Source organism: Cnephaeus nilssonii (assembly GCF_951640355.1).
Source record: "Cnephaeus nilssonii genome assembly, chromosome: 16".
In the NCBI taxonomy this organism is placed as follows: Eukaryota; Metazoa; Chordata; class Mammalia; order Chiroptera; family Vespertilionidae; genus Cnephaeus; species Cnephaeus nilssonii.
In genome coordinates this window covers 60640202-60661815 of record NC_137087.1, presented here as the reverse complement: position 1 = coordinate 60661815, position 21614 = coordinate 60640202, and the positions used below count along the sequence as shown (strand labels likewise).

The 21614-nt window shown below is 51.5% G+C and overlaps 1 protein-coding gene across 2 annotated transcripts in view; it reads left to right on the top strand.

The window, feature by feature from the left end:
• The window catches only part of EDRF1 (erythroid differentiation regulatory factor 1), a 29780-nt gene extending 8438 nt beyond the window's left edge, over positions 1 to 21342 (top strand). For both annotated transcript variants that reach the window (XM_079793190.1, XM_079793189.1), the window contains 18 exons: positions 92 to 213; positions 847 to 958; positions 3386 to 3533; positions 3616 to 3724; positions 3983 to 4094; positions 5952 to 6212; positions 7370 to 7441; positions 7654 to 7804; positions 9615 to 9803; positions 10107 to 10307; positions 11423 to 11641; positions 12824 to 13047; positions 15289 to 15447; positions 15598 to 15747; positions 17487 to 17640; positions 18732 to 18847; positions 19791 to 19942; positions 20594 to 21342. In XM_079793190.1, coding sequence (XP_079649316.1) covers positions 92 to 213; positions 847 to 958; positions 3386 to 3533; positions 3616 to 3724; positions 3983 to 4094; positions 5952 to 6212; positions 7370 to 7441; positions 7654 to 7804; positions 9615 to 9803; positions 10107 to 10307; positions 11423 to 11641; positions 12824 to 13047; positions 15289 to 15447; positions 15598 to 15747; positions 17487 to 17640; positions 18732 to 18847; positions 19791 to 19942; positions 20594 to 20750 — 2808 coding nt within the window. In that variant the 3' untranslated portion in view covers positions 20751 to 21342. The remainder of the gene's footprint in view (positions 1 to 91; positions 214 to 846; positions 959 to 3385; positions 3534 to 3615; positions 3725 to 3982; positions 4095 to 5951; positions 6213 to 7369; positions 7442 to 7653; positions 7805 to 9614; positions 9804 to 10106; positions 10308 to 11422; positions 11642 to 12823; positions 13048 to 15288; positions 15448 to 15597; positions 15748 to 17486; positions 17641 to 18731; positions 18848 to 19790; positions 19943 to 20593) is intronic.
• Positions 21343 to 21614: the final 272 nt, after the last annotated feature.

Here is a 21614-nt window from a genome sequence, read left to right as displayed (position 1 = left end):
CTTTTTTCTAGTCTTTCTGTGGATCGTGGGGGGAATTACAGCTCTCCTGTTTATTATATAATCACCATTCCAATTTTATTTTAAATCAAAGGGTCTTAAAAATGATTTTGTTCGGAATATTCTGTGGACGTTTGAAGACATACATATGTTGGTTGGCTCCAACATGCCTATATTTGGAGGAGGCAGATACCCAGCAGTCAGCTTACGTCTCAGGTAACCACTCTCGTTTTCCTTTAGAACCTCTGTCCGTCTACTTGCACCCATCCATCCGGGCATCCTTCCCTCTCCTGCTAGAATTGAAATGCACAACAAAGAAGGAGCTATTCTCAAGGAATGCTGGGTGCCCTGGAGCTGGGGGTTCGCCCTGGTCCTTGATGAATGGACTCAGAGGTCTTGTCCTGGCCTCGTCTTACGTCTGCGTCTGCTTGTGAAGTGTAGTAGAATTCATTTACAGTGAAGGAGGTGGTTTCCAGCGCCTGTTAATGCTCCATTGTGTGTGCTCACGTTAGCCAGTGTGCATCCCAGCTTGGGCGGCAGCGTGCATGGTGGGCAGTCTTTCACTCCATGTTGTTGGAGGAGCGTGCAGTGGGCCCACAGTCACCTGCTACCATCTTCTGTTTCTACTGAAAACGCTTATGGATTCCAGTTAGAGAAGCAAGCAGAGCTTATGCAAAGATGGTGAATAGAACAGCTACGTGTGCATGTTTCATCGGCAAAGAGCTTATATGGCATTTCCCACGCAGGGAGCACAGATTAAAATGGTTAAATGGGAGAAATAAGTCTCGGGTGATTCATTCTGAAACATCTTAATTAAACCAAATAACACCAGAAATGTTATATTTTTAGGGATAACAACAAGCCAATTAATGTGCTAACTGGAATTGACTATTGGTTGGACAACTTGATCTGTAATGTACCAGAGCTTGTGATGTGTTTCCATGTAAACGGGATTGTACAGGTAAGACACAGTGCGTCTCTAATAATCTCTCAAGAGCAGATGGGTGTGGAGAATAGTGCCTCACCGAAGCTTTTAAGGCCCTGAAAATCCAAGGTGTACTTTTTAGCAAGGAATGTAGCTGTGAATAAACTGAAATTCAAGTATTTTCACATTTGAGTTGTTGATAGAGTTCTAGGTATCACAGGAGGATAATTTTACAGGTAATTTGTGAGACGGTCATCAATACACTGAACCTGCACTGTAGCCATAGGACTGTAATTTTAATGCCAGGCACCTATTACAGTTACAGTAAAGGTATTTATTCAGTGCACAGCTGTCTACTCAATATATGCAAAGTTTTAGGGAAAGGCCACAGTGATAGATCGCTTACATAGCAAATTGTTGTTGAGCATGCTCTGTGATGAGGCACCTTGTCCCCATTTTAAATGTTGGGGGAGAAAATAGAGTGTGGTCATGACCCAGAAAGATAAAAGTCATGTGCAAAGAGAAAATAGGAGACGGCAGGGTAAGCGTTGGAAGGGTGATGCACACACAGAAGTCTGATGTTTGTGGAGGGTGAGGTCATGTCTCTTCTGATCTGAAAAACAGACTTCCTGGAGGTGGCATCTTAACTGGGTCTTGAATGACAGATAGCGTCCCCAGAAACACCAGGTGGATTCTAAAAGACGAGTGTTAGTAAATGAGGGCTTGGTGATGCGTCCAGTTAGGGAGCAAGGCTTCTGCAGCAGGAAGGTGGGAAGGTCAGCCCAATACCAGAGCCTGGGTGCTGAGCTGAGTGTGGACTTGGTTCGTGGGGATCTGGAATGGGTGGGAGCTCTGCATCGGGTGTGAAGTGCGTGTGCTGGAGTATTAATTTGGGGATGGTGTGTTTGGAGGGTTTGGAGACAAAGACGGGTTAAGTATGCACTACTTTTAGGAGTGACGTAATGTACTCCTACTACGTAACGTCCTCATACTGAGTAAGCACTGAGAATTGACGGCAGTCATAATGGTTCGCGTTTATCGAGTGCTTTTGTTCCGAGCACTTTGCTGAGTGCTTTACAGGCATTGTCTTATCTGAGCTCGTGTCAGCTCTTAGCTGCCTGTATACTAGTATCGCTTTTGATGGAGAGGGAGGCTTGGGAGTCACGGAGCTCAAGTGAGTCACGCAGAGCCACATCGCTAGTGAGCGGTGGAGCCGGTATGTGAGCCTGTCTCTGACCACGGCCATGGTCTTAGCCATCGTACTGCAGCCCAGTGATTCCTCACCCTCAGCTGCCTCAGAAGCCCTATGCTCTTTAAAAACCCACTTGCTGGAGCCCGCAGTGTTTCAAGATGGAGGGGGCTTTGTAGGTGATTCGATTTGCTCCCTTGGTTGAGAACCACTGTTGCACCATCCCCCACATGGCAGCGTTTAGTGAGAGCGGGGAGAGGGAAGCGGGGGAGGGAATCCAGGCTCGGGCTCGGGTGCTCAGGGACAGATCCTGGTGGTGTTGCCTGAGGTGGGAAGGTTGAATCTGTTCAGGCAGGGGAGGTGATGTGTTGGCTATCATTGGGCAGTTTGGGTAAAGCATTAAAAGGCCCACTGAGCATGTTGAAGTTGCAGGCATTAGAGGATATGGGACTAGAGACGTAAGTGGGGCGCCTTCTCCTAAGATCCTGTTGAGTTCCTTCCCAAGGAACTCCATTAAGTGAGAACATCGGAGCCTCTCCCAGGCAGGTGAAAGGGAGGGGCTTTCAGGCAGAGGGAAGGTGGGCCAGAGGCTCTCTGAAATCCAGGAGAGCTTTAGCTGAACCAGGGGTGAACACCAACCTTAGGAGCCTGGGGTCCAGTTTCCCAGTTGATTTGGAGTTCCTAGTCTTGGAGTATTTCAGAAATGTGGGCAGAGGAGTTTAGGGACATGTGACCAGAAGACAAGCTGGGGACAAAATATGGAGGTGCAGTGGTGGTGCTGTCCATGCAGCCTTTACTCATTGTGCCCCTACACCCGCCCCCCCCCCCCCCCCCCCGGCTCCATTTCTGTAAAGGAACAGAGTCCTGCTCAAGGGGAAGGGTGGTGTCTCCTGGAGAAACTTCCAGGTGATTCTAGTGTCTAGGGGTGAAGTCTACCTCTGGGATCCCTCTTCCCAGTTGAGAGCCATTGGGGTAGATGGAGGAAGTGTGCCGTGAGGTTTGTTCCGGGGAGAACAGAAATGAGATCATGCCTACATTCGTGGTTCACAGGCGGGTGGTGACTCTCCCTTGAGAATTACTCGTGTGGCACATGAACAGCGATGCTGACGGTGGGTCAGATTCCTCTGGGAGCCATAAACAGATGGAAAACCATTGGTTACATCTCGGCAGGCTGCACAGGTCCCAATGGCAGGACTTACACATGTGCTCGCTGTTTAGGAAGAGAAGTGTTGCTGCCGAGGTTTCTCTTAAACCGCCCTCTCTCTGTTTTATAGAAGTATGAAATGATAAAGACAGAAGAGATTCCCAATTTGGAAAACTCTAATTTTTCTACTAAAGTCATAAAAGACATCGCACAGAATATTTTATCCTTTCTGAAGTCTAATTGCACCAAAGAAGGACATACCTATTGGCTCTTTAAAGGTGAGCTTATTCGTGACCGAACAATAATCTGATGGGTTTGAGTGGCCGCTGTGAAATGAGGCTCCTTTGCTTGTTTCTGCAGCGAGTGGCAGTGACATCGTGAAGCTCTATGATCTCACGACTCTTTGTGAAGAAACCGAAGACAAATACCAAAACCCGTTCACCATGCCGGTGGCTATTCTCTTATACAAGTGAGTGCTGTCGCCAGGGAAGAAAGGAAGAGGAGCCTTGTGTAGAATTGTAGAGTGCACAGCCACACCACCCGAGCCAAGTATTCATATTCACACACACACACACACACACACACAGAGTCTACACCAAAAAAACCTTGCGGGGAGGGTAACTGGTGGTTTCTGTGGTCCTTACTCAGTGGAGGAAAGGGGGCGGCCTACACTTGAACCTTGCAGAGAAGGGTGAGTGGGCGTCAAGTTGATGTAAATGTTTTGTAGGGTTGCCTGCAACATGATGATGAAGAAGAACCAAAATAAGAAACACTACGGAACTATCAGAACGCTGCTTCTCAACTGTGTCAAATTGTTGGACAAAAGCAGACACCCTCAAGTAAGGGGAACACCCGCATGCTCTGGGAGAACAGCCTAGCGGTCTGACGGATGTCCTGGCACTGAAGCCTTCGTGTGTAGCTGCCTCTCTGGGGGGGCGGGGCGGGGGAGCTCCGTATGGCTGCTGAGCACTGAAAAGCTGCCCGCTCTGAGTTAAGGTGTGCTTTCAGCGTAAAGTACACCCCAGATTTTAGGATCGTGTGTGCACACATTATGTGCTTATTGAATCAAAGATAATATTAAAATGAAGCCAACCAGGTGTGAACGTGGCTGCTAGAACGTCTGCGATGTTATGTGCGGCTCATGTCACACTCCTCTTGGCCAGCGCTGTCTGTAATGGAGGCCGCGTGTGCAGTGCACTTTCCTTCGCTCTGTCCCTCCTGGAGGTGGGAACCTTTCACAGTCTCAAGATCTGTTTACACGGACGGGTCATGTTAATCACTGTTAGTATGGGTAAGGTTCAAGTCCATACTTGAGTGTAGAATAAAAGCATCTCTTAGAATGGTCGCTCAGTCAAGGGCCCCCAATTTTATACCCCCATGCCCTCAGTTGTCTGTATTTTTGGTGTAAGGTTAGTTGAAGCCTGTTTAAATCAAGAAGGTCTGTAGTCTGGACCACTTATTTAAAATATATACATATATATATGTGTGTGTGTATATATATATATATATATATATATATATATATATATATATATATATATATATATACATACATATATATTATTGATTTCAGAGAGGAAGGGAGAGGAAGAGAGAGATAGAAACATCAATGATGATAGGGAATCATTGATTGGCTGCCTCCTGCAGATTAGACTGAGCCCTAAACCCAGGCATGTGCCCTTGACCAGGATCGAACCTGGGACCCTTCGGTCCGCAGGCTGATGCTCTATCCACTGAGCCAAACCGGCTACGGCTGGACCATTTTTTTTTAAAGCTCCAATATTTATTGTAGTCACATTCAGTTTAGAGATAAAGATTATCCTAGAGACCAAACCAAGAGAAAACTTTTTCCAGAAAAATGGAAAACCATTTTTAACTTAATTATCTAATTGCTGATTGAAGGGGTGGTGTTTGATGGATACTGAATGTGACAGAAAATGGTGTTACAACTATTAAATGTTATTAGAACCACCTAATAATAAATAATAGAGTGGACTAAATAGTAATATATACATGCCCATTTTAAGAAATTCCACAGTCTGCCGAAACCGGTTTGGCTCAGTGGATAGAGCGTCGGTCTGCGGACTGGAGGGTCCCAGGTTCGATTCCGGTCAAGGGCATGTACATTGGTTGCGGGCACATCCCCGGTGGGGGGTGTGCAGGAGGCAGCTGGTCGATGTCTCTCTCTCATCGATGTTTCTAGCTCTCTATCCCTCTCCCTTCCTCTCTGTGAAAAATCAATAAAATATATTTAAAAAAAAAAAAAAAAAGAAATTCCACAGTGGACTTTTCCCTCATTAAACTAGTGGGGGTTTCCCCTGGGGCCCTAGATTGCTTAGTAAATACTAGCTGCCTGTTTAATGTATAGCTTAGGAAGAGAAGTGCTTGTTTCTCAGTTGATAGGATACTTGCTAATGTAGTTATGACTCTATACCTGGAGACTTGTCTCCAGTGAAGTACAGTTGCCACCTTTTTTAAGAGAGAGCGCTGGGATGGGATACTTTCAGGAAGTAAACACACAACCGGGAGAATTTCAGAGCGCTCAGGGGACGGTGACGGGCGGGCCTCTGTGCTGCGGTCTGTGCTGGGGGCAGCCTGCGTGCGGAGCTCCTGGAGGCTCGCTTAGCAGTGAAGCTCCTTCCACCGGAGAGTGCTCAGGTTTGATGACAGTCACGCCTTTTCTTTCTTTTTGTAAGATTATTGCTTCAGCCAATTACATGCTTTCAGAACTCTTTCAATTGGATGAACCTAAAAAAGAAGAAAGTTCAGAGTCTCCCTTAAATGAGAATTCTGATGAAAGTTACAGTGAGGAGGAGGAGGAGATGCCAGACAGCGATGAAAATGGGTCCTATTGCACCAGCTCTGACCCTCCCGACGATAACAAAGCAGTGGCCATAATCAAGTCTGTTGGAGAGTTGTCAGTTCCAGAGAAGTACAAATCCATCCATCAGATCAGAGTAAGCATGTTTCAGTGTGTATTAAAGTGGTACCAGGGGAAAAACAGCAGTGGGTGGGTACAGTCAGCCTCTCACAAGTTGGCGTTGCTGCATTGTAACCAAGACCCTGGGCTCATGAAGCAGTTAGATGGTAATAAAGACGGAGTGACATGTTAGTTTACAGTTGTTTAACAGGGAACACTTTGTCATTCTCTGAAGCACTCCAAAAATGTCGTCAGTGTTCATATAAACGTGTCTTTAGTTGGCCTTCTCAGTGTCCCTTTTGTTAATCCTCACCTGAGGATATTTTTCCCATTGATTTTTAGAGAAAGTGGAATAGAGGGGAGGAGGGGGGAGAGAAATGTTGATGTGAGAGAGACATATCGATTGGTTGCCTCCCGCATGCATCCTGACCGCCTGGGCTGTGGATCGAGCCTGCAACCGAGGTACATGCGCTTGACTGGACTCAAACCCATGATCCTTCAGTTCGTGGGCTGACACTCTAATCACTGAGCAAGGCCAGCCAGGGCTCGGTGTCCTTTTGGAAACCAGGAGTCAGCACCGTCCAGAGCCCTGGTCCCAGCACGGACTCACTGCCCGTGGGACAGACCTCTCGCCTGTGCGGGCTTCTCTGCAGCCCAGTCAGCAGTCACCCCGCCTCTCGGGCTCACCAGAACCAAGAGCCGGGCAGAGGCCCTCCCACAGAGCACCCTGAGCGGTGGGGGCTGTTACCGGGCTTGCCCCAAGGAGCACAGTGATGCAGTGAGGCCCCTGGTGCTGCTGAGCTTGTTGCTAATGGATGGGGGTGTGAGCTGTGCTGCCCAGTAGCAGTGCTGACTAGACGCTGAGCTGACGTATGAGGTTAGGTGTGCATTTATCTAAAACGTGACTACTTACGTTCACTTTTTTGTCGAGTAGAATAATTTTTAACATAAGTACTTAAAGCAACGTGTATGCCGGGAGATCTTTTTGTTAAGCAGGATTTGTGTTGATGCTTACTATATCAGTTGAATCTGCAATTAAAACAGTACATTAACCTTAATACCCCACTAAGCTGAGTACACAAGCACATTTTGAAATGACTGATTTGTAGAGGTTTCGTAATTCCCAGGAACTGACAGGTGTGGAATTTGTCACACTGGTCGCATAGTAATAATTTTAAATGTTTGTTTCTGAAGCCCAGTTGTGCGTTTCCAGTTTGCCATGACACCGAGGAACGCTGCCGACTTGTGCTTAGCTATGTTCTGGAGGTGAGTGTGTTGGTGTCTGAAGGGTTTCCTGCTGTGGGTTTTCTCTCCCTGAAGCTTAAAGTGAAAATTAGCTTTTCCAACTTGTTCCGGTCAAATGTAGTTTTCAAAATGTAAATTCTGCTAAATGTACTCAGTAGTCCAGATACTGCCTTATTTAGTTTCTAGTTGACCTTCAGTTGCATGTACAGTAAATGTTTCTCCTTGCTTTAAAGGGTTTAAAATCTGTGGACAGCAGCATTAAGAAAGAAAGCGACCTCCCTGCAGCTGACCCCAGCACCCCAATCCCATTAAAATATGAAGATGAGTCTGCAAGGGGGGGTCCTGAGGGTCTGGAGAAGCAGATGGCCTTGTTTTTGGACAAAAGTAAGTTGAATTGATGTGCAAATAGGTCTTTTCTGTAGAACAAGATGCTAGTCCTTTGCTGGCAGCCGACTTGTTTGTGTCAGCGAGGCATTCATTGGCGGACCCAGGAGGAGCCATGTGAGTGGAAAGGAGGGAAATAACCATTTCCTTCAAAACAAAACGCAGCATCGCTTTGATCCTTCACGGGTGTCTCTAATGAGAACCCGGGCTGCTCCTGAGACACCCCTGCCTCGGCGAGAGCCGAAGGGGTTTCAGAGCAGCCGGGCCCAGCCCTGGCTCGGATCCGGCTCTGCTAGGGCGGGCAGCTCACTCCAAGTGAAGACAGCAGAGGTGCCTGCTTCAGAGGGTCGTTAACGGACCGTGAGTGTGTGAGGTACTTGGGACAGTGCGCTGAGCAGCCCTGCCCCGCTCCTCGCTGCTGCTGCCTCGGGGCAGTCCCCGACGAGCAGAAGGCCATTCACTTGTTCCAGGAGCCTCACTTCCTGAAGAACACGTGGGCTTTGAAGTAAAAGTCTGAGTTTCTGGTTTATTTTAATCTGAATTATATTTATTTTCCATCCTTGTCCCCTCCCCTTTAAAAATCTGTTTCAGTTGTTTTAAAATGTTTTGAAAATCAGTGTTTGCAGTAATACCCAGTGCTTTGGGATCTTCTCTTCGTGAACATAAGCGGGTGGGGGGGGGGGGGGATTTACTTCCCCAGCATTTATATAGCACTTCTGGGTGCCAGGCCTGAACCCAGACACGATGAGAACCGCCCAGGATGTAGACACCGTGTGCCTTTTCATGGTGCTTTTCCTGAAATGCCTTTCTGTCTCTCCCTCCCTCCCCTCTCAGCTGTTGAAAACCCAGCTCCTGGTCAGGGCCTCCATGCTCCCCTCTGTCGCCAGCGGAGGACTGGGTCCCCTGCCATGAGGCCTGCCTTCCCCACGGTCAGCTGTGCTTGCACAGACCCCTTAGTCAGCTTCAGTGTTCTCACCAGCCTCATAGTAGAGACTTAGAGACTGTTCATCACTTTGAAAGACTCATGTTGTATCTGATCAAAAAGAAATCTTGAGGCTGGGCGAGGGGGGAGGCTGGCCTCCACGGCAGTTTGTTCTTACGTGTGAGCCTGCACGTGTCCCCTGAGAGGTTTATGGATCAGCCAGTCTCCCTCTGGTCTGCCAGGTCTTCTGGGATAGAGGCCACATGGCTTCATGTCTTTTCTGGTGCCCGGCATAGTGCGTGGCACAGTGTGGTCATTGGTTGGGTGAAGAAGGTGCAATAAGCTGGACTTGAAGTGAAGGCTGTTCTGATAGAGGAAGCGGTCCACTGGACGGAGGTAGGGAGACAGGCATCTGTAGGCAGGAGCAGTCACCTGGCTCTGGCTGATGGGTAACGGGAGGAGGGCTGGGAGGTGAGGCTGAGGAAATGGGCTTAGGAAGTGGGCTAAGATGTTTATCCCGACTGAGTAAGTAGCGAGAGGCTGGTTTAATGCTTCAGAGCAGGGGTTCCGCCGCAATGAAAGCTGGCTTTCAGAAGGTCGGCTCTGGCAGGCTCACGGGCAGACTGGCGGAAGGAGGCGGGGGTCGGTGGTGAGTGAGTGAAGTCAGTGACCCTGAAAGGGAGTGAGGCTGCTGCTGGGAGGCGGAGGCCCTGGGAAACTCAGCGCGTCTGTGGAAACAGGTTCACTCCGTGTGGTTACTTGAAGCTGGTGTTGCCCAGTCTTGTCACAACCGCAGTACCTGAGCCTGGAGCGCTTCTGTGAAGAAGCAGACATGGCTTGTTGATGGTGAGCTACGTGAACATGAACGTGCTCCTCTCCCCGTCCTAGTGGGCTCCCTGCAGAAGGGCAATGGTTCCAGCCAGTCCGGAATGACCCCCGGCTCCTGGCAACATAAGATGAAGCTCCAGCTGATCCTCAAGTCGTCAAAAGCCTATTACGTGTTGTCTGACGCTGCCATGAGCCTGCAGAAATATGGACGCGCGCTGCGATACATCAAATTAGCTCTGCAGAGCCACGGTGAGTCCCTGCGAACGAGCCTGTTCAGGCATTGGGAGGGGAACAGAAGACATCCGTGCCAGTAAAATTCTACTCCTACTCCTGTTGTAAAATCTAATTTTAAAACCACCCTTTTGCATCTTGGGTGTCACTTAGTATTTTATTTTCTGCTCCAAGTGGTTTAATGACATCTTCATTTTGAAAAACATGAAGCCATGTTTGCTCTCTGATATAAAATAAACTTAGAGTGGAGACGGCTGGTAGCAGATTTTCTTAACACTGTGTTCATTATGCACTTTTTTCTCCTTCCCACTCTTCCCACAGACACTTACTGCTGCCTCTGCACCAACATGCTCTCCGAAGTGCTGCTGTTCCTCTCGCAGTACCTGACGCTCTGCGGCGACATCCAGCTGATGTTGGCCCAGAACGCCAACAACCGCGCGGCTCACCTGGAGGAGTTTAACTACCAGACGAAGGAGGACCAGGAGATCCTGCACAGCCTCCACCGGGAGTCCAGCTGTCAAGGTGGGCGGCGAGGCCCCGAGTTCCTGCCCGGGGACTGGGAGAAAAGGGGCAGGCGTGTTGGTGCTTGATGCTGCTCTGTGTCACTGATTTCTCAGTTTTAACGTGGAACATGCCCTTGTGTGTGTGTATGTAAAATGCTTTTGCAGTATTTTATAATTACTGCTTATACAGCTAGAATGACTGTAAACAAGCTCTCGGACAATTGTGTTGACTTTCTGCACTTGTCTTCCCAGGAGGTTTTTCCAGGTGGCCCTGTAGGCAGCTGACCAGGCCATGATTTCTTTAGAGAAGGAATGGCATTGGTAGAAATAGGTGGATTACCTTCTGAATGATGCCTGGGGCTCAGACACTGAGATCATCTTTAAACTCCGTTCAGGGTTGGCAGCCTCACTAACTATGTCACTGTTTAGAGTTGTCCGATTTTTCCGCTGGAGACAGGAACACGTAGCCCACAGCAGCAGGCCCCTCATTTTATTCTCCTGGACACGTGAGGAAGCCCTCAGTGTGTTCTGACGCTCCTGTTGTATTCATTTGACTTAGAATACGCCGTTGTGAGAATGACGGTCTCTCAAGCATTTAGGCTGCATCAGGAGTGCTACCCTTTCCCCTTGAATTGGGGGCTCTGCACCCAAGTTTACTCCCATCCCCACTAGGTGGCGAGCGTGAGTCTTTGAGGGCCCATCCAGCAGCTTCTTCTGTGAGTCAGACATTGATTGGCAGGCGTTACAGTCCATGACCGCCGCCCGTAGCTGCAGTTTCCTACAAGAGCTGCTCCCCTTAAAGAAAGAGCAAGGGCCCCCTGTGTCAGCGACAGCGTCAGGCCCTCGCCGGTGAGCAGGCGCACCTGCCAGAAGCTGGGGCACGCAGGCGGCTGGTATTTCTAGGCAGGAAAATGCTTCTTTTAACAGACATTGATGTCCCAAGAAAATATAGTTTCTTAAATAGCGATATTTACTTTGAAGCTTACATGTTTAGTTTTATTGGTTGAATCTTAGTATGTTTATACTGTATTGCAATTACTTACTTTATTACCTTGAAAGTGTCAGATTACTTGGATACTAAGGAAGTAGGATTTGCATAATCACAGCGGTGACTTTTCCTTTCTTTCTTTTAAGGATTTGCCTGGGCAACTGATTTGTCTACAGACTTAGAAAGTCAACTTTCAGTTAGTTGTAAATGTTATGAGGCTGCCAATGAAATCCTGCAGTTTAGTGACTTAAAAAGCCAAAATCCAGAACACTATGTACAAGTGCTGAAGAGAATGGGTAACATCAGAAATGAAATCGGTGTGTTTTATATGAATCAGGCTGCTGCGTTACAGAGTGAGAGAGTGGGTGAGTATCCCTGTGGAGTCCTCCCTTTAGTGCCTTTTCTGTCAGAAAATCACATGGATTTTGGCTCAAGCAAGGAACTGTGGCACTTGATTTTAAGTCCTGGATGCTCTGTTAAAAAAATCTTTTTTTCTTAAATTTTCAAGAAATGAAATTAGGAAAAAACATGATTTTTCCCTTGGAATTCATAAATCAAGCACATTGCGACAGGTGGGGAGGGAGGCGTGTGTGGACGTTTCGGGGTACTGGGAAGGCTTTGGTGAGGTTGAGCAGATGGGTACACGTCACGGAGGACGTAGCAGGCAGGTGTGGGGAAGGGAGGGCTGTGCAGACTGAGGCAGCCTGAGGAAGGAGCCAGGGCTGTAGGGTCCAGTGGGTGTTTAGAAGGGCAGGTTGCGCAGTTCCCAGGTGGGGAGAGGGCTAAGCTAGAAGGTGAATAAGTTGTGGGCTTTTGATCTATAAACCGTGCTCGACGTTAGGGACGAAGAGTTCATAGTTAGTGAGGGAACGTGTGCTTTAAAACACAACAACAACACAGTCTTTTTTAGTATATATAATATACATATGTTTGTTGAGATACGAGAACCTGTGCTCTTTAAGTCAGTGAAGGAGCGTGGAAGGGAAGTCAGAGCGCCGGGAAATGCGGGGCACAGACTGTGCTCCTAAAACCCAGTCTTCACGAGGCAGTGCCGGGCCAGGTGGCTTTATCTGCTGCCATGGCACCAGCAGCCGCTACTGGGGCGGGCTGCGTTTGGGTGTGTATGGTCTGCCATAACGAGCCCGGGGGTGGCATCGGCCACCGATCTCTCTCACCCTGGAAGCAGAGGCCAGGACCAGCGTGCCAGCCAGGTTGGCTTTCTCTGAGGCTCCGTCCTCGGCCACCTTTTTGCTGTGTCTTTTCCCTGTGGGTGTCCCTGGTATCTCTCTTATAACAGCACCAGTCATGTTGGGTTTGGGCCCCACGTTATAACCTCATTTAACCTTGATTACCTCTTTAAAGGCCCTCTCTCCAAACAGTCACGCTCAGCATGGATGTGCGGGTGAGGGGCGCCCGGTCGGCCATGGCAGGTGTGGGGAGGGCGGCGCTGCTGCACCTGCCCCGTCCTCAGCGTCCATCAAGAGACCCAGCGGGCTCACTCGGATGCCTACTTACACAGTTGTTTTTTTTTTTACTTTTTCATGAAGTAAGCAAAAGTGTGTCGACTGCAGAGCAACAATTGTGGAAAAAAAGCTTTTCTTGCTTTGAGAAAGGAATTCACAACTTCGAGTCAATTGATGATGCTACAAACGCTGCCCTCTTGTTATGTAACACGGGAAGGCTCATGCGGATTTGTGCACAGGCGCACTGCGGTGCAGGGGACGAATTTAAACGTGAATTTTCACCAGAGGAAGGCTTATATTATAACAAGGTAACGCATCTGCTCATGGGATCATCCATTCATACCTAACTGCCCCTTACCTTTGCCATTGCTCCACTAAAATACCATAAAACCAAAGTAATGAAAACGGTGGGATGGCCCAGGACTAGACAGACCTTTGAGAGACTCAGGCCTGCGTGTACTAAGGACTCAGGACTGGAGATGACACTGGGTTGGTGGGTAAAAGGTGATCTTCGGCGAAGTGTGTTGGTGTAACCAGAGTAAATGTCAGGTGGATTAAGTTCGATATGAACAGGTGAAACTGTAAAGGTGCCAGGGGAATCAGCTCACGGCTGGGCAAGGACTTTCCCAGCGTAACGAGCAGAAGTCACAAAGTTAAAGATGGGTCAACTTAAATGTGCAAAAATAAAGTGTTTAAAGGACACAACAGAAAGCAAAACTGAAAAGCAAACCACCATCCACGAGAAATATCTATAGCACAGGACAGATCATAGGTTAATAAACTCTTGGTGTACAGCAGTTAGGAGTCATTGAAAATATACTGTCCCCATCGAAGAAAGGACAAATGAACAAGAAATTCGTATGTGTAGAAAAAGTAAATGTTTAATATGGAAGCAAAATTTCAAAATGTTAACTTCTAAGGGATTTAAAACTCAAGTTTCTTTCACTGATTGAATTGTCAAATACTTTCTGGCTAGTGGTCCCATCCAGTGCTGGAGAAGGCGCGCCAAAGCAAGCACACATTTGATCGAGTGCAGGGAGCCCCTTTTTTTACAAAAGCTCTACGTGAGAGCCGTCACTAACAGGAGAAATCGGAAGAGGACTTTTGCTTTTAGAATGAAAGGGAAAAGTGCAAAAAGCATTCAGCCTTTGCTTCGCAGTGAGCTGTTCCTAAGGCAGTGCGCGCCCCGAGCAGCGAGAGTCCCAGCGAGGCCCCCTCCCGGAACCACACTCAGCGTCTGAGCGTCCAGCCCAGAGCTTGACCTGTTTCCAAGCATCTGGGCTACATCTCCGCTGACTGTGCGTCCCGGGGTGAGCTGTGTCCTGAGAGAAAAGCCTAGGCGAGCTCAGAGTGTGATCCTTAACGTAACCCATGCGGAGTGAAGCCTTTTGATCTTGGAGAACAAAATAAAAATGTGTGCGCACTCAATGTGAGGTCTGGCAACACTCAGACATTTCCTGTGTTAGGGTAATTGCGTCTTCGTGTTAGGCCAGTCGGCTTACCAGGGGTTTCAGGGGAGCGCTCTGCTTCCCAGTACAGGGGAGCGCGTACTTAGAGCTGCATACGTTTCCTCAGGGAGGATGTTCCCAGCACTGCCTTCTCCCCCAGGACTGCCTGCCCCCCAGCACTGCCTTCCCCCCAGCACTGCCTCCCCCCCAGAACTGCCTTCCCCCAGCACTGCCTTCCCCCCAGCACTGCCTTCTCCCCCAGCACTGCCTGCCCCCCCAGCACTGCCTCCCCCCCCAGCACTGCCTGCCCCCCCCAGCACTGCCTTCCCCCCAGCACTGCCTTCCCCCCAGCACTGCCCTCCCCCCAGCACTGCCTTCCCCCCAGCACTGCCCTCCCCCCAGCACTGCCTCCCCCCCAGCACTGCCTTCCCCCCAGCACTGCCTTCCCCCAGCACTGCCTTCCCCCAGCACTGCCTCCCCCCCAGCACTGCCTTCCCCCCAGCACTGCCTCCCCCCCAGCACTGCCTGCCCCCAGCACTGCCTTCCCCCCAGCACTGCCTGCCCCCAGCACTGCCTTCCCCCAGCACTGCCTCCCCCCCAGCACTGCCTTCCCCCAGCACTGCCTTCTCCCCCAGCACTGCCTTCCCCCCCAGCACTGCCTTCCCCCCAGCACTGCCTGCCCCCCAGCACTGCCTGCCCCCCAGCACTGCCCTCCCCCCAGCACTACCTTCCCCCCCAGCACTGCCCTCCCCCCAGCACTGCCTTCCCCCAGCACTGCCCTCCCCCCAGCACTGCCTTCCCCCCCAGCACTGCCTTCCCCCCAGCACTGCCTTCCCCCCAGCACTGCCTTCCCCCCAGCACTGCCTTCCCCCCCCAGCACTGCCCTTCCCCCCAGCACTGCCTTCCCCCCAGCACTGCCTTCCCCCCAGCACTGCCTGCTCCCCCAGCACTGCCTTCCCCCCCAGCACTGCCTCCCCCCCCAGCACTGCCTGTTCCCCCAGCACTGCCTGCCCCCCCAGCACTGCCCTCCCACACGTCCTCCCCAAAGCCAGTCACCGCCCGGGCCCGGGGAGGGGCTTGTTGACGCTCTCCTCCGCGCAGGCCGTGGACTACTACCTGAAGGCGCTGAGGTCGCTGGGAACACGGGACAGACACCCCGCCGTCTGGGACTCGGTGAACTGGGAGCTGTCCACCACCTACTTCACCATGGCCACGCTGCAGCAGGACTACGCGCCGCTGTCCAGGAAAGCGCAGGAGCAGGTACGGTTCTGTCGGGCTGTCTTCCGCCTCGTGGAGCCTCTTTACAGATGCTGAGCGTCTTCGCGGGGAGCAGTTCTTAGATGTTCTAACTTTCTCGTGTCACGTTACAGGCTTGTCTCTTTTCTATTTGCCCCCCTAACAAATAAACAGATTGAGAAGGAAGTCAGTGAGGCGATGATGAAGTCCCTGAAATACTGCGACGTGGACTCGGCGTCTGCCCGCCAGCCCCTCTGTCAGTACCGAGCCGCCACCATCCACCACAGGCTGGCGTCCATGTACCACAGCTGCCTGAGGAACCAGGTATCGCCGCCCCGGTCACCTTCCCTGCCAGGTCCCCTTAAAAGTGTTCGGGGTGCTTCTCTTATGTTTCTATTTTAAATGCCTCCTGTCCTGTTAGCTACTTAGAAAAACTTGGCGAGTAGGCATTTTCCCCTTCTTATGCCATATTTTTTTCTGTGCTATAATCAACTGGGTCTTAGTTTGCAAAATTATGTATTTGCCTGGGTGTAGTATTTTGTTTTTTTTAAATATTGTTAGGCTTTATAAGAGTACCTTTGTGTACATCTTCAAGTACCCATTTTCCCAGTTTTTTATTGTGAAATAGAGCACGTAGGGACTCATGGGAAATGTGTACGGAAGAATCCCAAAAGGAAAGGCCTGCGTGCTCGCTCGGGGTTGAGGATGGACGAGTGCTGCAGGGCCCCTGGGCGCCCCTCCCCATGGAATCTCCCCCCACACCCACCGAGTAGCCACCGCCTGCATTTTCTGTCCTTCTGTGTTTTACCACTTAGACAGCATGATCTTTTTTTTTTTTTAAGATCTTTTACTGCTTTTAGAGAGGAAGGGAGAGGGAGGGGGAGAGAGAAACAGCGATCGGTTGCCTCCTGCACAACCGCTACCGGGGATGGAGCCTGCAACCTGGGCATGTGCCCTCACCAGGAATCAAACCGGCAACCTTTTGGTGCACAGGACAGCACCTGACCCACTGAGCCACAAGCTGGGCCAACGTGTACACATTTACCTGCCTGTGAACTGTGTAGAATGAGCATTCCTGTGTGTTCTCTTCTGTGGCTTAGTGGCCTTCCACTTGGCATCATGCTGAGGTTCCTCTAGGTCAGTGGTCGGCAAACTCATTAGTCAACAGAGCCAAATACCAACAGGACAACGATTGAAATTTCTTTTGAGAGCCAAATTTTTTAAACTTAAACTCTATAGGTAGGTACATTGTTATTAACTTAATTAGGGTACTCCTAAGCTGGCCTTTGCTAAAAACTCAAGGGGCCAAAGAGCCGCATGTGGCTTGCGAGCCGCAGTTTGCCGACCACTGCGCTAGGTGGTGCGTGTGGCTGCTCACTTTCTCAGTGCAGTAGTCTTCATGCAGTGACTGCATCCCAGTTTGCTTATCCCTGCAGTGATTGCTGGACTTCCGGGTTGTTTCGGCTGAGCCCATGAGAACTAGTCTCTGAAGAGGCTGTGCATGGAGCCTGGTGCTCAGGTGCCTGTGTGCCTGCGTCCCTGGAGGCCTGGGCGGAAGGGGCCGCCTCCAGGGAGGCTGCGTGCTCCTGCTGGAGTCCCGCTCAGTTCCTCGGGGCGGCTCTCGTTTGTGGGCTTCCTTTCTTAGCTCAGCTCCCCAGCTTCTCTCCTCTCCCTTGGGCGAGGGTTACCTCTGAGTTGCCTTTGTCCTGAGATGATTGTCCTTGAGGCCCTCGACTCTCCCTTTGCCCACAGGAGGCCCCAACCACAATTCAGGTTTGCTCAGGTGGCCTAATAGCCTCAAGGCAAAAGCGAGCTTAATCGTCCAGGACAAGCCAGTGGGGGAAGACTGGCCTTGTCAGCGAAGGCGCTGAGACATGGGCATCCACGTGCAGAACGGGGTTGACTCCTGAGTTACCCGGACGTGGAGTGAAGGCCTAAGTGTGACAGCTAAAACTAACACATACAGACACGGCCACTAAAATCACGCGTGGCCCAGGCGGAGACGAGGTGATGCTATGGCGCAGCCCCGCCTCCCGCCTGCTCTCACGCGCCCGTGGTTCCAGGTCGGGGACGAGTACCTCAGGAAGCAGCACCGCGTGCTGGCCGACCTGCACTACGGCCAAGCGGGGAGGCTCTTCCAGCTGCTCAAGGACACGCCCTGCGAGCTGCTGAGGGTGCAGCTGGAGCGGGTGGCCTTCGCGGAGTTCCAGATGAGCGGTGAGTCCCGGCGCCCTCCTCAGTGTTCTCGAGCCAGGCGGACCTGCGGTCTCCCTCGGGCATGAGGAGTGGTGGTTTGTTTGTTTGTTTGTTTGTTTCTGTTCTTTCTCCCTCAGTCGGTGGCTGTGGGTAGAGACCAGAGTGCCTTTCAACTCGGAGAAGGGGGTTAGATTGTGTTCGGGGACTAGAAATGTAGAAACCTGGCCCAGGAGCCCGTATTTGAAAAAACTGTGACCGGTCAGTGTAGACACAGACTCAGGCATCGCGGGCCACCGGGAATGAAGGGCAGCGGGAGAGGAGGCGGCCCCCTGCCGCCCTGTGACGCCCGATGCCGCAGCGGGGGGCGGGCTTCTGGAACAGGCCGGCCTGCAGGTGCTGGGCCAGGGAAGGCAATGACGAGAGCTCCCGAGGGCGGGCGGGAGCTTGGTGGTGTCTGGTGGCTGAAGTTTATTCGGGTCTGAGGATAAATCGAATCCTGGCTCAGCTCGTCTGGCTGCTGTGAACAGCAGGTTGGGAGGACACCTGGTACTAAGAGCCGCAGAGACTTGCCCAGCATGTGGGGCTGTCCGCGGTGGCGTGGCCTTCGTACCGCAGGCTCCTCCCGGCTGGTCCACTCGAACCAGACTCTCCAAAGAGCTGCGCTTGCTCGCTCGGCAGGACCAAGTGGAGAGGCGGGGGCCCGGGGACTAGCTGTTGCTCTAGAGTCTAGGTCAGTGGTCGGCAAACTCATCAGTCCACAGAGCCAAATATCAACAGTACAACGATTGAAATTTCTTTGGAGAGCCACATTTTTTAAACTTAATCTTCTTCTAACGCCACTTCTTCAAAATAGACTGGCCCAGGCCATGGTATTTTGTGGAAGAGCCACACTCAAGGGGCCAAAGAGCCGCAGTTTGCCGACCACAGCTCTAGGCGGACGCACGCTTTCCTCTGGGGTAGTTACTAAGGAAGGTTGGTTGGGGTTGGAAGATGTTGTGCTTCTCTTGAGCTCCCTTGACAGCGTTTGAAAGTCAGACTTGTTAGTGCATCGACATTGGATGGGGGTCTGGATTTCACTCACAGGAACGACCGTTTTGTGTTTCACACGCTAGGTCAGAATAGCAACGTCGGGAAATTGAAAACACTGTCTGGGGCTCTCGACATCATGGTGAGAACTAAGCATGCGTTCCAGCTCATCAGGAAGGAGCTCGTGGAGGAGCTGGGCCAGGTAAGGGAGAAGGGGGTGCTCTCTGTGTTCCATGTCTACACTGAGGGGTGAATGCATGTAGCAGGCATGTGGGGGCGTGTGTGTGTATGTGCAGGGTGGGCAAAATTAGGTTTACAGTTGTCCATATGGAAAATAATACAACAATTAACAAATAATAATACAAGAGTAAGCTCTTTGGCTTCCTCACAACTGTAAACCTACTCTGCCCCACCCTGTATATACAAACACATACATGTGTCAGCTCTGGATAAGACACTCACAGTGATTTAGTACATTTTCTTGGTGGAATTGTTATTAACTCTTTAAGTTGCAAGTGTGTCTTTCACATTTTAAAATAACCACACAGACCTTGGTCAGTAAGGCCCTGGTGTTCAGTCTGTTAAGTTTGCTTCCGTGAGAGCTTTGTTTGCTTCCTAAGGGAAAGAAGGGCCTCTGCCCTCCTGTAAGGTCTGCCAGACCGCCGGAGCCGTGGGCGGTGAGGCGCTGGGCGGGCTCGGGCAGGCCCTTCGGTGTGTGCGCATCCAGCGTTCCTGCTGCGGCCACCGTGCGGGAAGCTCCCCGGGTCCCCGTGCTGCCCCCGCTGGGACTTGGCTGGCCCGGGTTTGTCAGGCCCTGTAGGGGACCCGTTTCCTTCTTGTGCCTTGTGCTTCTGATACTGGAAAGTTAGGAGATGGCCGTTCAGGATTAGTTTCTCCTTCGTAAGTGCCTGTTCGTTGTGAGACAGCGTTGTGTTGTGTTTGAGCTCATTAAGTGATGCTGGGAGGGAAGAGGAGGAGGTGCCTGCTCACAGCCTCTACCTGCCCATCGGCCTGCCCTGAAGAAAAGACCTGGGTGCTGGCTGTTGGTTTTCGTTTAAAGCCACTGGGTTCATGAAGCCCCGTCCTTCACTTTAGTGTGAACCATAGTTGTTGGGAAACGTGGGTGAGAAACTCTCTGTCTGTAGCCTAAGAGTGAGGAGCCGACGCCCGTGGCTGACGCCGCTCCTGGTCTGAACAGAGAGGAGGTGCTCAAGCTGCTCAGCATCTTCGAGTCCCGGCTGGCGTTCCTGCTCCTCCAGTCCATCAAGCTGCTGTCTCCCACCAAGAAGAAGACAAGGTGAGCGTGTGTGCAGGTCTCCTCCTGCACCAGCCGCGGAGGCGCACGGCCATCGCACCGACGCTGGGAGGGACAGGTGTGCCCTGGCCCGTCTTCCCGTGGGCACCCAGGACCTTGGGGTGGGTTCAGTGGGGAACCTCTGGAACCAGCCCCAGCATCGCAGCCAGGTGGGGGCGCCGTAGTTCTGTGAGTCGGGCCTGGGCTGCAAGTCCGAGGGAATTCTACCTCCAGGGAGGCAGCCCCCGAGGCTGCCGATGGGAACACCGGCTGAGGGAGCTCCCAGCCAGCTGCTCCCGGAGTTCCTTCCCAGGCGTGTGTCCTCGGACCCTCCTTCCTTCTGGGCAGTGCTGTCTGCCCACCTCCACCAGAGAGCAGAGGCCAGGAGGCAGGGGCAGGCTGCTCGCTCACGGCCAGGAGCAGTGCCTGTACGCGGCAGGCACTCGTTTGTGTCAAGAATGGCCTGGGTTTTCATTGACGCGTTGAAAGGAACGTCTAGAAACAGGCCCCCAAGCGTCAGATCCACAAGGCGTGGACGAGGCATGACTAGAGCACCTGCTCCCTGCGGACATGGGGGCTGTGACCGGGAGGGCGTGGGGGCATCACTGTTTACGTCCCTTCTTTCTGTTTTGTCCTGTTCTGTTTGCCCACCAGCAATAACGTGGAAGAAGATGTGGCCCTCAAAACCAACAAGCACATCTACTCCCAGCTTCTGAGAGCTACCGCCAACAAAAACACGAGCCTCCCGGAACGGATCGACGTCCTCGTCCACCTGCTGGACCAGCTCGCGCGGGGCAGTGCCGTGCAGTGACTCGCCGGGGCCACGCCCCAGGTGCCTCCTCCGTGCCTTCTGCACTCGGGCCGGTTTGTCCACTCGGTGCTTCGTTAATTAAACGCGTGGGAGGTACCCACTCCAGTGGGCACCACGCGGCAGCACAGCGTCCTCATTTCCCCACAGACGGGGCAGGCGAGCTCTCCGCTTCCGCGTGGGAAGTGCCGGAATCGGTGAGACGCAGCTCCGCGCACGCGCTCAGAAGCAGAGGTGTGGTGCAGTCACACTAAGTGTTGTTGAGTATGTTAAGCTACGTGGGTTTCAGACACAGTTACTTTGGATAAATGTTACGTTAGGCCAAGGGACCTTTATCCCGGGGACGTCGGTGGCACGTGGTTAGAGCCACAGCGTTCCCCTCTGAACGGCCCGGGAAGAAGTCGCCGTTCTAAGCTTCGGTGCGGAGTCTGAAGACCAGCCCGCGTGCAGCTCTCCGTGTTAGTGCGTGTCCTGAAGGGCCCACTTCTCTTTGACTTTGGTGACAGCTGACCAAGAATAGGTTCTACCCCCCCTTTTATTTTAAACTTGAAACTGTGAATAAGGTCAGAAAACTATTTTGAATAAATAAGTTATTTATTTAAAATGTCTTTGTCTTTTTTCATTTCACATTTGAGCTGGTTTAATAACTTTTACAAATTAACATTTAAAAAACATTAAAAATAAGGCTCTGCCATCCACTGACATCTCACTGGACTTTCATACTTGTCACTGCGCCGTGGCTCCCGGCGGCTGCACACACACCAGCCCGGCGGCCTTCAGTGCCAGCCCTGGGTCGATCCCGCAGGTCGACTGGCAGCCCCTCCGGCTGCACCCCGAAGGAGTCTGACCTGCCCTGGAAACGGGGGA